The sequence below is a fragment of the Haliotis cracherodii genome, unplaced genomic scaffold (genome assembly GCF_022045235.1).
Source record: "Haliotis cracherodii isolate W230 unplaced genomic scaffold, xgHalCrac1.p SCAF_21, whole genome shotgun sequence".
NCBI lineage: Eukaryota > Metazoa > Mollusca > Gastropoda > Lepetellida > Haliotidae > Haliotis > Haliotis cracherodii.
Genome location: NW_027266277.1, coordinates 8868711 through 8882774, shown reverse-complemented (window position 1 = coordinate 8882774; position 14064 = coordinate 8868711). Strand labels below are relative to the sequence as shown.

The 14064-nt window shown below is 38.7% G+C and overlaps 1 protein-coding gene across 1 annotated transcript; it reads left to right on the top strand.

Moving 5' to 3' along the window:
* The first annotated feature begins 2718 nt into the window (after positions 1-2718).
* Positions 2719-4570, top strand: LOC139470744 (14-3-3-like protein 2). The gene has a single exon (XM_071253024.1). It carries the CDS (start codon positions 2864-2866, stop codon positions 3611-3613), a length of 750 nt encoding a protein of 249 aa, XP_071109125.1. The 5' UTR covers positions 2719-2863; the 3' UTR covers positions 3614-4570.
* Positions 4571-14064: the final 9494 nt, after the last annotated feature.

The window sequence follows — 14064 nt, the reverse complement described above, 5'->3', positions numbered from 1 at the left end:
GTAACTGGCTTCATGCAGTTCATGTTATCTTTGGAACCTCTGATAATGATTAATCTCACAGGCTTGGACACCTTACATAGACTTATCTGATGCATTTATCAAGTTTGCAGGTGCAGGTGGCCGAGTGACCTCATTTCCGTAGTCAAACACTTCCGGAGTCAAAATGGCAGCCAGATTTACAATAATATGTTGATCGTTTGTTATTCCAGGGACATTTAGTACTTGATTAAAAATCTCAAACACAAACAAAATATTAAAAACAATCCACGAAGATAATCTCTAAGAGTGTTGGGTTGTCTTTACTTGATGAAATAACACCATATGGTCCAGTTAACATAACCATTCCTTTTCTTTCTGTTACCATAATCAGATATCAGTATTAACAAGGAGATTTTACAAAGATATATATGGACTCCCTGGTGTTAATGAGTCAGATCTACAAATAGTGAGGTTGCAGTAATATATGGAGTTCATGACCCGTCACAACACGTACCGCGTGATTGAGGCAGAGGCTGTTAAAATGACAAGTTTAATCGTGCAAAATTATTTCAACAACATGTAACAAAGTAATGGAAGTTTTCTTTTATATACACCAGCAATTTCCAGAATTATAATATCAAGATGTCAATATCAAATATAGAATGTCAAAACACCTTTTCTTAAACGAAGAAATTCCACCAAAAAGTGACAGCTAGTCTATTCGTACAGCTCGGGTTCCTGCAATTAGCGAAGTATCCGAGGTATAGTGCGTGTCGATGAATGACAATACATGTGTATATTAATACATCTTTTCGTATGAAGGAGAACAACATTGTCTTCTGGTCGAATGTGAAAAAGTCTTTATTGTTGATTGACTCAAGAAGACTGATATGATTTCGGTCGGTTCTTAACGTGATACTACAAGTCATCGTCTTGCCTTGTAAGTAGATCATGGAAAAGCGTCAAAGGGTTTTATCAATTTGTATCTCCCATGGTCAAGGCTGGTGTGTTGATGCTTGTCTTGCATGCGTTTGGGACCTATGTAATAATTATATATACCAAGTTACATGTTCTATTCGAATATTTTGGATAGGACGGGAAACGTTGTCTCCTACGCCGTTGTTGTAATTACGAATCTACTAAACAAATGCTTCCATATAAGCTCCGAGTATAGAACTGTGCATACAAAATAGGAAGTTCTTTCTCTCAGCTTAATCAGTATACAAAGTGCGATTTTACATTGGATACGATGAATATATAATATGCATATAATATGTTGGATGCATGTAAATAAATAACACACAAACACACACTCATTATGTACTCAATAACACAACGTAAAGTTGGATAGCTTGACATCAATGCTGTATGTACAGATATACTGAATGTGTGTCGGTATGTTTCGGTATATACGGGTGGTTCAGTTTCCCTATACAAGCGCCTTGCTCGAGTTTCGGTATATGCAGGAATATACTCAGTTTCGGTATACGGACATCTCGCGAGTTCTAATCGTACCACTGAGAACATTAAATGTGTATTTCTACGTAATATAATGTTTCCTCGTTTACACATCGCGCCTTACAGTCCCTCACTGGGCGGAAACAGACACACGCAACTCCTACATACACGTCGGACAACTCTCTTGTGGGCTAGTACAATTTGCCAGTAACGTAAAAACGATCATCACAGACACATTTGAACTTGTTACCATGGAAACACAAAAGTATTGAAAACCAAGGTGTCTTCTTCATAGGCAAGTGTGTTCTCAACAAACATACGTTACATCTGATATAAATCATGGCATGCATATAAAGTAATATTACATCGAAAACGTATTTGGTGACGATGATAATTGAGCCCATCTACATTTTATGGAGAATCTTCTTCACGTCCCTACCTCACTGTATATTCTTCCACGACACGTGTGACATAGCTGGGTAACACTATAACCGTAGCGCATTGTATTATGAGCGCCAAGCATCCAATATACATGACAGCTGTATGGCATTTGAAATGAGTTTTGTGTATTTTGTCTTGCCTTGTGCTTTTTGTATATATATATATAAATATATGCTGGTAATTTGCATGTCAATGGAGAGCTAGACTTCGTGTATATTTCATTGTGTATAGATATGATGCTAAGCTACAGCCGCGTGCGTTATTAAAGTGTACAGTTGTCACGGTGCGAGTGTCATATTGATTACACGAGGCTGTTCAATTGATACTGGTCAAATGTCAAATATAGATCGTAAAGTACATGCTTGTGCATGCACGACCTCGATTTTCATGAGGTGGTGAAATATTCAATATTTCGCACACATATGCGGCACTTACACCAGGAAATTAGTTGCCAGGTAACTACATTCGGTCAACAAAGAGTGCGTCATTCACAAACGGGCTCAAAGCTGTAATGCTGCATTACCTTGCCATTGATTTTCTTCAGACATTACTTTGGGGAACCTATCAAATGCACAAAACACTTTTATTATCAATATTGTCTGAATTGCGAATAAAAACTTTAATATCCCCCCATCACATATATAAGTAAGGATATTATATCAATTCTATTATGTTTAGCACATAACAATAATATTTGTATAGATGATGACAGGTTGGTAACTGCCTATAAGAAAAGTCCACCACATCCTTCTTGAATCGGTCCCTAACAGCGGATCTTATTTTCATGGGTAAATAAGAAAGCGCACACCGCTTTTGCACACGAGCTAATGATTCATTTCGCAGAGGGATCACGAAGCAACAGCCAGACTCAGCATCCGCCATTTTGGAAAGTGCCGCTCAGGCCCTTCCTTTTTCAAATCGAATCTAGTTGTTGAAGAATCGCCGATCGCTTCACACTTTGACACTTCTGGTAGAGATTGCCAGAATGACTGACCAGGCGAAAGAGTTTGATGAGTTGGTGTACAAGGCCAGACTGGCTGAGCAAGCTGAAAGGTACGACGATATGGCCGAGGCGATGAGACTAGTGACAGAGCGTGATCAGAAACCGCTAACCGCCGATCAGCGAAATCTGCTGTCAGTGGCATTTAAGAATGTTGTCGGCGCTAGAAGATCGTCATGGAGGGTTGTTTGTATGATCGAAAACAAGCCAGAAACAGCGGATAGGAAGAAGGAAATTGCTAAGGAGTTTCGACAAAGTATAGAGAAAGAACTGAATAAGACATGTAACGTTGTTTTGGAATTATTGGATAAGCACCTCATCGAGAAAGCAGAGGACGAAGCAGCAAAAGTATTTTACCTGAAAATGAAAGGCGACTACTACAGGTATATTGCCGAGTTCTCCGAAGGCGACAGCAAGACGGAGGTCCAGCAGAAAGCTCAACATGCTTATGAAGAAGCATACAAAATCGCAAAGGAAAAAATGGATAAAACACATCCTAACCGTTTAGGCTTGGCACTGAACTTTTCTGTTTTCTTTTATGAAATTCTAAATTCACCAGACAAAGCATGTGCTTTGGCTAAGGAAGCCTTCGATGACGCCATAGGAGAGATAGATCAACTTAGCAGTGAGGAATATAAGGACAGTTCACTTATAATGCAACTCCTGCGTGACAACCTGACACTGTGGACGTCTGATGCTGCCTGTGAAGACGAACAGGGGCAGACACAGGAGTGAACAGTAAACACAAACTGTGCGAGAAACGGTTGAATGTGAAGTTGGAACAGTCTCAATAGTCACTCTTGTTCTCTCGTTTGTCCCACGGACTCCAAAGCTTGGACTAGTTGAATTTGCTGCTTGCACACTCTCCAAAATGACAGTATCATGTATGAATTACAATCGAGTTGTGCCAGGAAAGAGTTTTCGTATTTTGCTTGTTTCCTCTTCAGAAAGCTTGGACACCCATACTACTGAGTACTGACTCTTCATATCATGTTTTTTCTTGTCCAAAGTTATAATATGATATCTGTGAGGATAGTTTGTTGATATTTTAATAACACTGGACATTTTAGTGTCATACAGGTAGTGACGGTTTTGTCAGAATTTTTAAGTTCTATCCTTTAAATGCAGAAAGAAAAATAGGCTAACAATTTTTTAAGTGCTTGATAATATCTAGATAAGTATTATGTCTTAAATTGTTATGTAATCTTGATCAATATTAAAGCTCCATCATACATCCACCAAAATAACTTGTGTTTATGTTTTCCATAGAATTAATAAGGACTAGATAAATATAATATCTGCAAGCACTGGTTCCAGCTGTTCAATTGGAGTTACCTCCCTTGTCTAGTGCATGTGCTAGGTCACCACCACATTTGAATGATTAGGGTGATCCAGATATGGCTAAATGTCTATTTACTGAGAATGATTGAAGTATTTGTGATAAATCATGACTGTTTTTAGATTAGTTAGTGTAATTCTGCTGTTAATCTTGGCTGTGGCATAAATTTGTACAATTTTCCATTTACAAATTGACTTCATCTATGATATGTATTGGCATCTGAATTAAAGTGATTTTCATGTCCATTTCTAAGTTTTTGAGAATTTTAATCTTGAATTTGATGTAAATTGACACTTTTTATAAACCTTGTCACCTTCCACTCTCATGGCAACAAGGATTGTTATGAAACACAAGCTGTATTTTGTTGATTATTATTACCTTCTCCATGGAAATGCATGCAAAGTTGCAAACAATACTTATCTGGGACAATCTATGCTCATATCATGCATATGGAAACCTGCCTTTGGCATTTAAATCAATTTAACCTGTTCTGTATGTTGACCACTTTCAAGTAGCTTTGTAGCCTAATCATGCTAATTAGGAATTAACAACTTAACAATGGTAACATTACCAGTATTAGCCATAAACATTGGAGTATATCAGCTTGAACTTGTCTCTTTCTCATCATATCATATAGATATTTGTAATGATATATGGATTATTTTGTATAAAATCCGAGTAAAGTGTTCTACCAAGAATACAACCATTCTGAAGGATTTTATCAAATGCCACAAAATTATACCACCGACAAAAATAAGGGAACTGATGAAATTATAATGAAGGTGTAATGACAATTTCATGCGTGTAGGTCAATATCTTCTTTGAGAGGCATATAGAAGTTTGAGTACTAAGTAAGGATAATATTTATGGCCGAACATCTTCTTTATTACAATTAGGAGCATCTTTTCAGTTTAGGTTCTTACACCGTTATCAAGCCAGTCATCACTTGGTTGATAGCAGTGTTGGAACCTACACCGAAACGTCTCTCACTTCGTTGATAACGGTGTCGCTCCTAAATGTAATAAAGAAGTTGTTCATCCATAAATCTTATCCTTACTTTGATCAATATCGACACCTTGATGGCATACTGTTGATGAATTTGTGCATGTTTTCCATGCTATTGCCCGTCAATATGACTGACAAGCTACCCCAAATCAGACCACATTAGTTGGTGCTAGGTCTGTGGCATACACTCTCCGGGTGAGTACATCCCACAGATGCTCTATGCAGGACTCTTCAGGGGACTTAGCCGGCTAGTCCAATGCCCATATGCCTTCTTGTCAGAGATGATCAATTGACCTGGGCATGATGTGGTGAGGCATTGTCATCTTGCAGTTCAAAATTTCTGCTGATAATTCTACCAATTGGAACAACCACATGACACAAAATTTCGTCAAGATATAGCTGGACAGTTAAATGTCCACTCACAATAACCAAATCAGTTCGCCTTTCCAGTGTCATGCTGCTCCACACCATAACAGTATCGCCCCCATACAAATCGTGGTCAAGAATTGTTGCCCTTGCATACTGCTCTTGCTGCGTCACCAACATTTTGTACCATCTCAGTACTGGGCGGAAAATCTTGATTTGTCTGTAAATATGGGGTAATGACATTGATGCTCAGCCCTGGTGTTGCCTAGCACACCCCAGTCTTTGTCGCATATGGTAACCTACTGGGGTCACACCCTTCACGGGATGCTTTGCTTTCAGGCAGGCTACAAAGTAAGTTTTTGACTGTAGCTTTTGAAATTGGCCTTCCTGTTATTGTACAGAATTCTCTTTTGACAACAGGAGCGGATTTGAATCGGTTGTGTAGTGCAATTAATGTAATGAGACCGTCGTGTCTAAGTCTCGTCATTTTAGGCCTGCAACACCCAGGTCTCTTTGGCCACACCTATTCGACGGTACTTGTCTGACAGTTGAGAAATTACACTAATTGATTTGCCAAACATTTGGGCAACTTGGGATATTGATGTCCGCCCCTCTGTTGTACCCACCATTCGCCATTTGGTCTGTTCATTGAGATACTGTCTTGGAGGCATTTCTAAGCATGTGCTTTGCTCATTTGTATTAGTAATGTTCTGTTAACTAGCTACTACCACCTCAAGAGAGCAAAAGGTTTGTGTGACGAAACAAGGCTCTACTGAAAGCTTGACTTTAGCAATTTGCCAAGTGGAGAGTGATAGCACTTTCTCTATACAATCTCCCCAGTCGGCTGAACAGTTGTAAACATGTAATGTATAGTGACATTGGTTGAACAATTTTCAAAGTAAATATGTCTAGGGATATATATTCTTAGTTATTGTGCTAACAGTCAAACAAATTGCAATGCTGATAGATAAACAAAGAAAACTCTGGAATCATTAACATGACCAGGGATTCTAATTTAAAATTAGAACTGTTATTATTAAGCTGCTGACTTAATTACAATTGACATGCTTGCAAATAAACAGTGCACACCATTACATTGAACTTTGATAATTGTGTTTTGTATTTCATTCATCTTTGGGAAAATACCTGTGAGAACAAGAATGTACAGGGCTTTAACATCATTTTAGGTATATTTTGGTTCACTGACTGTTTTAAAGCATTTCTGATGAAGGTAAAGGATATGCTTGAATTACATACCAAAGCCGTTGGTCATTTTCATTAGTATCTTTCAGAGGCCCCTATTGTCATGATTGTCACATTCATGTCCACATTTACTTAGTATAGGGGGAACACTGCTCCCAGTCTTACAATATGTCCACAGTACACTGAGAGTTTGGATAGATTTGGGCTTAGGTTCAGTAACTAGGACCACAGACTGCCAGGAAATATGCTTCAAATAGAATATTGTTCATGAGAACTAAATGATGTAAATTTAAATTGAAATGCAAGCAGAGTTATGGTCTTAAAGAAAATTGATGTTCATGTCGGAAGACTGAGGAAAATGTGTTATTTTTGAAGTCCTGTAGTCTTCTTGTCTCTTTTGTTCCTTACATTTGCTCAGCTCAGCTGGTTTGATACAAGTATTATTTATACAAGGGCAGCCCTCTCTTGTCCAATAACGCCCAGCTATTGCTTAATCATGTTAGCATTCTTCTATCCCGATAAAATTTAAAATCAAATATTGATAGGTTTTGACCCAATATGGATCTTAATATTTTGTTTGTTGTTCGATGCTACACCCAAGTCTGGGGCAGATAAACCAGTGGTTGTCATTAAGGGTACACACTGTCAGGGTACAATGACACATTATCAACCAAGTCACCAATCATGACCTGCTGCTCCACTTACCCTCATTGTACAACATGCATATGGGCTGCTTGGACTAATTTCACTTATACACTTCTACCACTTCTATATCAAGGGCATTAATGACAAAAACATCTTTTTCCTGTAAGGCAACATTTGAGCAATACTGAATGGATAAATGAATAGTTGGGTCATATTCTCCTTGTTTGTGCACATAATGACAATGCAAGTAATTTCGACATACATCCTATTCAACATTGGAATCTCTTCAGTTGAGGGCAAGAATACAATATTTACAAATTCCTTGTTGCCAGCATACCAAGGTCTTTCAAAAAGAAATTTTAATGGGACATTCAACAATAGATACATGATGTTGGCCTGTAAATAATCGTGTCTGAACCAGACAATCCAGCGATTGATATTGTGAGCATTGGAGCACATTGACACAAAGTCACTGAACCTGACCGCCTGATTGATATGTTGCCTGTTGTTTCTAGCAATGTTTGCTGTGGACCAGTTCTAACCTGGAGGGACATGGTACTCAAAGGCACTACAATTCGCTGTGCAGAGTTGTGTCCCTTGGGCATGTCATAAACCAGTGATAGTGGTTTTGAATCTTGGTTAACCCCAATTATGTTTCTAGTTTTGTCAGCACCATACCAAAGCTCTTGTGGGTTTCGCCAAAGTGGTAAATTTCTGAGACTTGAATCATTTCGGACTTTCCTCCCACATTAAGCGGACATGCCATTACATAACTGGAATACTGTTAAAAGCAGTGTTAAACCCAATTCTGTCACTCTTAACTGGAATTCCCATGAGAGCTTTAAAAAATAATGAATTGGTAGCTCATACATACATGACTTGAGGTTAAACTCTTAATTTCTTTCCCTTTATCCAAATTAAGTGAGACATTGAAATGAGTATCTGTCCAATCATGTACTATGAAGAGAATAAATTGAAAACTCTGTGGGATGTTGTTTAAAGATGTGAAAAATATTCAGCAGTAATCAGAAATTGTACACATTGAGTTTGTGCATGGGAGTTCACATCAAGTTTCAAGTAAGATAACAGCTACCAAATATTTCCATTCATTGAGCACATGGCATGTATGTGCATACATGCACACATTTTTAGCTCACCTGGTTGAAAGTCAAATGAACTTATGTCAAGGCGCATTGTCTCTCTGTCCATCATTAACTCTTAAGTTTCTCTAAAACTACAAAGCCTATGAAACTGAAAGTGTACACGGTTATTGGCATGTTTCGATTTTTGTCAATCTGTGGTCTCATATACCCCTGTTCTTCTACTGTAATACTGTACTTTCAACATTTCCGAGACTGCAAGGCCTATGGTTCTGAAACTGGATGAACAATCCCAGCTCTGATGTCTCTAAAAGGTGCTCACAGAATTCCAATCCATCTTTAACATGGCAGACAGCGACCATATTGACATTGTAATGTTTGCTGATCACTCAGCCATCTCTTCATGTGTCATTATGGAATTTGATCGGCAGCCACTATGGGGCATGCAGAATATCATACAGGCATACTTGGCATATTTTGATATATGATCAAGCTATGACATCTCTCAAACTACTAGGCCTATAGAGACGTAACTTTCTGTGAATGATCCCAGGTATTATATCTCTAAAAATTGGAACATAAAATTCAAATCTGACTTAAAACATGGCTGCCATTATTGCACCCTAAATCAGTTGAGCTCCAGAGTAGACTTATGGCTACTTTTGATTATGTTGGAATGTAAAGGTCCACAATAAGGATTGTCTCCTATACATAGTGATGATTGTATTCAGGGGGTTCCAGGGATTCTTTCAGGGTTGACTTCTGGCTGTGATAGACTTAAAGAGGGCTGCTAAATGCTGCCACCTAATGTTTCTCCCAACAAATGATCACTACAAGGTAAGGACTTATACAGCACCTCTGATAATGTTTGGCTGTGGAGAGGGGCCTCATTGCCTCATCTACAACTGGTGTGTGACATGTCTGGATGCTTATGGGTAATGGGTAAGTGAATAGGAAATGCATGTACATGCATTGTTAAGTTATTTTTGTTTGTTCACAAATTCAGTACAGTATTAGTGTTAGATATTTGCTGCAACAAAGAGAGGGAGACAGCATATTACTATACTTGATTGAGAGTATTAAGATGAACAATGCTACTGGACCACACATGATCAAGGGACACAGCACATTGTTGGAAATTGTGAATAATTAATAATGTAAACACATATCAGTTGACACTACACCGCCCCCAACACACACACCCCACACGGAGCAGGCCCTTACTTGTTGCAGGGTAACATCAAGTACCATCTTTTAACATATTTTGGTATGACGAACTTGGTAAAGTTCAAGTCACAACGCTTTTAAAACTAAATCCATGCAAGAATAATATGTCATAAATATTCACTAAATTCTTAATATAAACATGGCAATCACCATAGCCATATTGTAAACACATGTCCCTCAGGGTAGCCATCATGTAAATATATGCCAATCACAATCAAGATGAAAATAATAAGTGACAATGCCACATGCATGGTTTTTTATTTATAATCCCATACTTTATCAACATTTTATATGGTTAGGGTTATAAATACGCAAAGCGCCGTACTGTGGTGCCAATTAAGAGCACACCCTTTCAACAAAGCCATCTTGGCGGACGTATCCTTCAATTGTGTTTGACTGACAACCCTGCTTTATCGCGTTTCGGCTTAAGATCCGACCACCTAAAGAATGTATTGTACCTGCCCCTTCATGTACTTCACTCGACGAATCACGACATCTTCAGCATGCCTGGTCAGAATAGGCCATCAGCGAATTATGCTTGTGTAAGCGTGAGTGAGGGAGTATGGTTTTACGCCGCTTTTGAGCAATATTCAAACAATATCACGGCGGGGGACACCAGAAATGGGCTTCACACATTGTACCCATGTGGGGAATCGAACCCAGGTCTTTGCCGTGACGAGCGAACGCTTCAACCACTTGGGTACCCCACCGTCTCCTTGTAAGAAGCGACTTCGTGGTTCTGGTGATTAGACTCGGTAACTTGGTTGATTGTGTTTCGTCGTCCCCGACCGTGTGGGACACAGGCGGTCGTCATATAGCTGAATTATTGCGGAGTGAAGCGTTAACATGTATAACTGACGTCACGTGAGAGTGCTGTAAACCGCGCCTAGAAAGTGGTTCCTATATTAGAGGCAATGTTTTCTTTTCCAAGCGCACGTTTCTTTGTATAATGTCTAACGGTTTTCATATATAATAACTCATACGTACCTGATGAATTTTAAACATATATCATAACATGTTCACGTGATAACACGTGGTATGATATTAATGTGAGCACAATTAATAAAAAGGTTTCGCTTGTACTCACAATACTCATACTAAGGATGGGTCAGCTTTCATCGGTTTTTATTACCTACAGGGTTGAAAATAACCCGAGTTCATAATAATCGGGTTATTTCTAACCCTATGGGTAATAAAAACCGAATTCGAATCTTATTGTGACATAAGGTCGGAATGACGTAGCACTAGAAACAACGTCATAGGTGAAGATTGTTGATGTCATTCGACAATTGTTTTTTTAAAGACGGTGATCGTGATCAGTGCATTTTAGCAAAGGACAGCTCAACATGATGACGAAATAATGGGTAAAAGAAAGTATTACACTTGCATGTGTGTCACACTGAGTTTACGAACCTCGTGTAAGAATTCATGTATTACCCTCGCTCTCACTCGGGAAATATAACATTTCTGACAATTGTTTCGTAAAATCAGTTTGACGCACATGCTCGAACACTAATCTCTATGTATTAACTAGTTGATAGGTATTGATATCAGAGCAGTTATTATATATATACAACATTGTACTTGAGGTCTTCTTTTGTTAAACCATAAATACATATTTATGATAAGTGTCATAATTCATAGAACGTATTATTATTATTATTATTATTATTATTATTATTATTATTATTATTAGTAGTAGTAGTAGTAGTACTGTACATTAAGAAACGACTTTGTTGCAAACGACATTGTGGGCAATATAATTATTTTGGTTTGGATAATTGAAGAAGGGACCGATGCCGTATGTAGAGGTCTATCATTGTTCTTGCCTGGGGTGTTGAATTTGACCATTGTCTCCATATAGTTTGTCGAATCCTTAGTTATCGAGACAAAACTAATGTTATTTGTAATTGAACATTTCAGGTTTCATTCACAAATACAACTGCACATCCTTTGAATCTTTTCCAAATGTATAAAAGAACAAGGTTGAAATACTCCTATCCCCCGCCAATATGACATGTCTGGTTGTGTGCAAGACTCTGTGATCTATGTTCACTGGACTTTTTTTGTAAATGGCCTAATTGCAAGCACTAAGAAAAGTTATTACTAGTGTTTCTTGACATCTGCAGTTTATGTAAGAATATGTGACTGTTTTTGTGATGACTTGTGTTATTACTTAAACAATAATCAGAGGAGTGAGTGAGTTCATACTTTACTTAGATATCAATGAGAGTAGGGTTTATCATGAGGTGTACTGGGAAGTACAGCACCAAAGTCTGGTGATCTGAGTCGTAGACTGGAGTCTGGAATGCTACAGCACTGGCATGATCAGTAAACAACAAGTCCAGTGTAGCTCCAAGACAGTGGCCTTGGGAGTGACTGAGTTGAGTCATTTTCTGCACATTAAAGAAATCTTCAAAAATTTGTTTTTCACACAGATCACAGTTGAAATCCCCAGTAACTAGGACATGTTCACATTCAAGCTGCTCGGAGAGATCCTGCAGTTTCTGCATGAAGTTAGTAAGTGAATGTGACAACCGGCACATATACACAAGCAATGCAGAACTTTCCAACAAGAAAGAAAATGTATTCCAAACTGCGAGATGAGGTTACGTCACATAGCTGACACTGTTTGGGGTAATCATTGATGTGTGTTTCGTTGAAACACAAAACATACACCACACAGACGAACTTATCATTCTTCACATCTTCAAAATGAGCGTTGAGTGATCGACCATTCAAGTGAGCCACCTTGAGTCCACTCCATGACTGTTCTCTACAGAGTGTGTCCAGGTCAACAGTCTTTCATTCCGCATTTTCGTCAACAACTTCAATGGTTTTTCGTTTACTGCAGTTTTTTGTTTATCAAAATCTACAAGTTTTAGGCCTTTCCTTGATGAGGTCCTACTGAGCATTGTATACGCTTGACCAGGGCCCACTTGCAAAAAGCGATCTTAGCGCTACGACTATTGTAAGCCTATGTTAAAGTATGTGAGTTACGATCATCTTAGCGCTAAGATCGCTTTGATTAAGTGGGCCCAGGTTGGGCTTTAAATTTCTTGTCAAGTGGTATACATCTCAATTAGGTAATTATGGTAACGGTTCTCAGACAACCCTGTGTAGATCTTTTTGTAGAATGTGAAAACGGTTTCTGAGTTATGCTTCGGCAACGAATGCTACACGTACTTTTCTTGCCAAGGAAACATTCTGAAAAACTCCCAAACTGTCAAAAGGCACCAGTTCACCACTAGACCGTGTGCCAAGTTGGGTGAAGTTATATTCTACGGTTTTCAAGATCTGCTCCAGAAACGAGCACTACCGCCATTTTCAGTCTAAGTCAAAGTCGTTGTCATGGAACCTCGAACACTATATATTTTTAAAAACAACAACCAAACTACCAAAGAGCACCAGTTCACCAATAGACCTATCTATGTACCAAGTGTGTTAAGATATCTCTCATGTTTTTTTAGTTCTGCTCCGGACACGAAACGTGACGGTTGGACGGACAGACAACACCCATTCCTATCTCCACCTTCCACTTCGTGGCGGGAGTGAATAATGCAAGTCCGAACCTTTGAAACACAATATTTGTGTTTTGTATATTTAAGAATTGACCTTCACTTTGTGTGAGTTCATTGGAGTATGAACCTTCATAGAGTGAGGGCCAAACTGTATGAACGTCGGAGCTGTGTTACATGTGTTAGTCATCATTGATCAAATGGCCGATCATTGAGAGGTGAAGAAAGATGCGTCAAACAGACACAAAGGTAAATTCATAGATTGATGGAGACGGTCAATGTCAGCCTAGGCACGGATCGAGTCGATACTACGATAGTTTAGATGTGCATTTCTTCGTTTGTTCATTAGGATGGGCCGTAGCGAGGATATTCGTGAACAATCGTGCAGTCACGCTCTCTGACATTTCTCAATGTATACTGAAAGGCTGAGACCAAGAATAAAGGTTCTAAATGATCAGAAAGAACGCTTATGCATGTTTTCGTGCTAGGGAATTCCCAGGGGTTTCCCCAGGAATGTGGAAGTAGTCCGTCAGTGTTTACGTCATTTCAAGAACACGGTCTCGTGAAAAACGTATGAACGTCAAATTGTGTCGTTCATACACTTACAAACGTCAATTTCGCGGTCATATGACCGACCTCTCGTCCAATGGAAAAGCCGTATATCGTGTAAACTTCAAATTAAAAAATTATATGAGATTGAAATAAGAATTCTTTGAAATTGATCACTACCTGATATATGTCTGTACATGGTGGATTCAATTCCCACTCTCCACACACACCTAC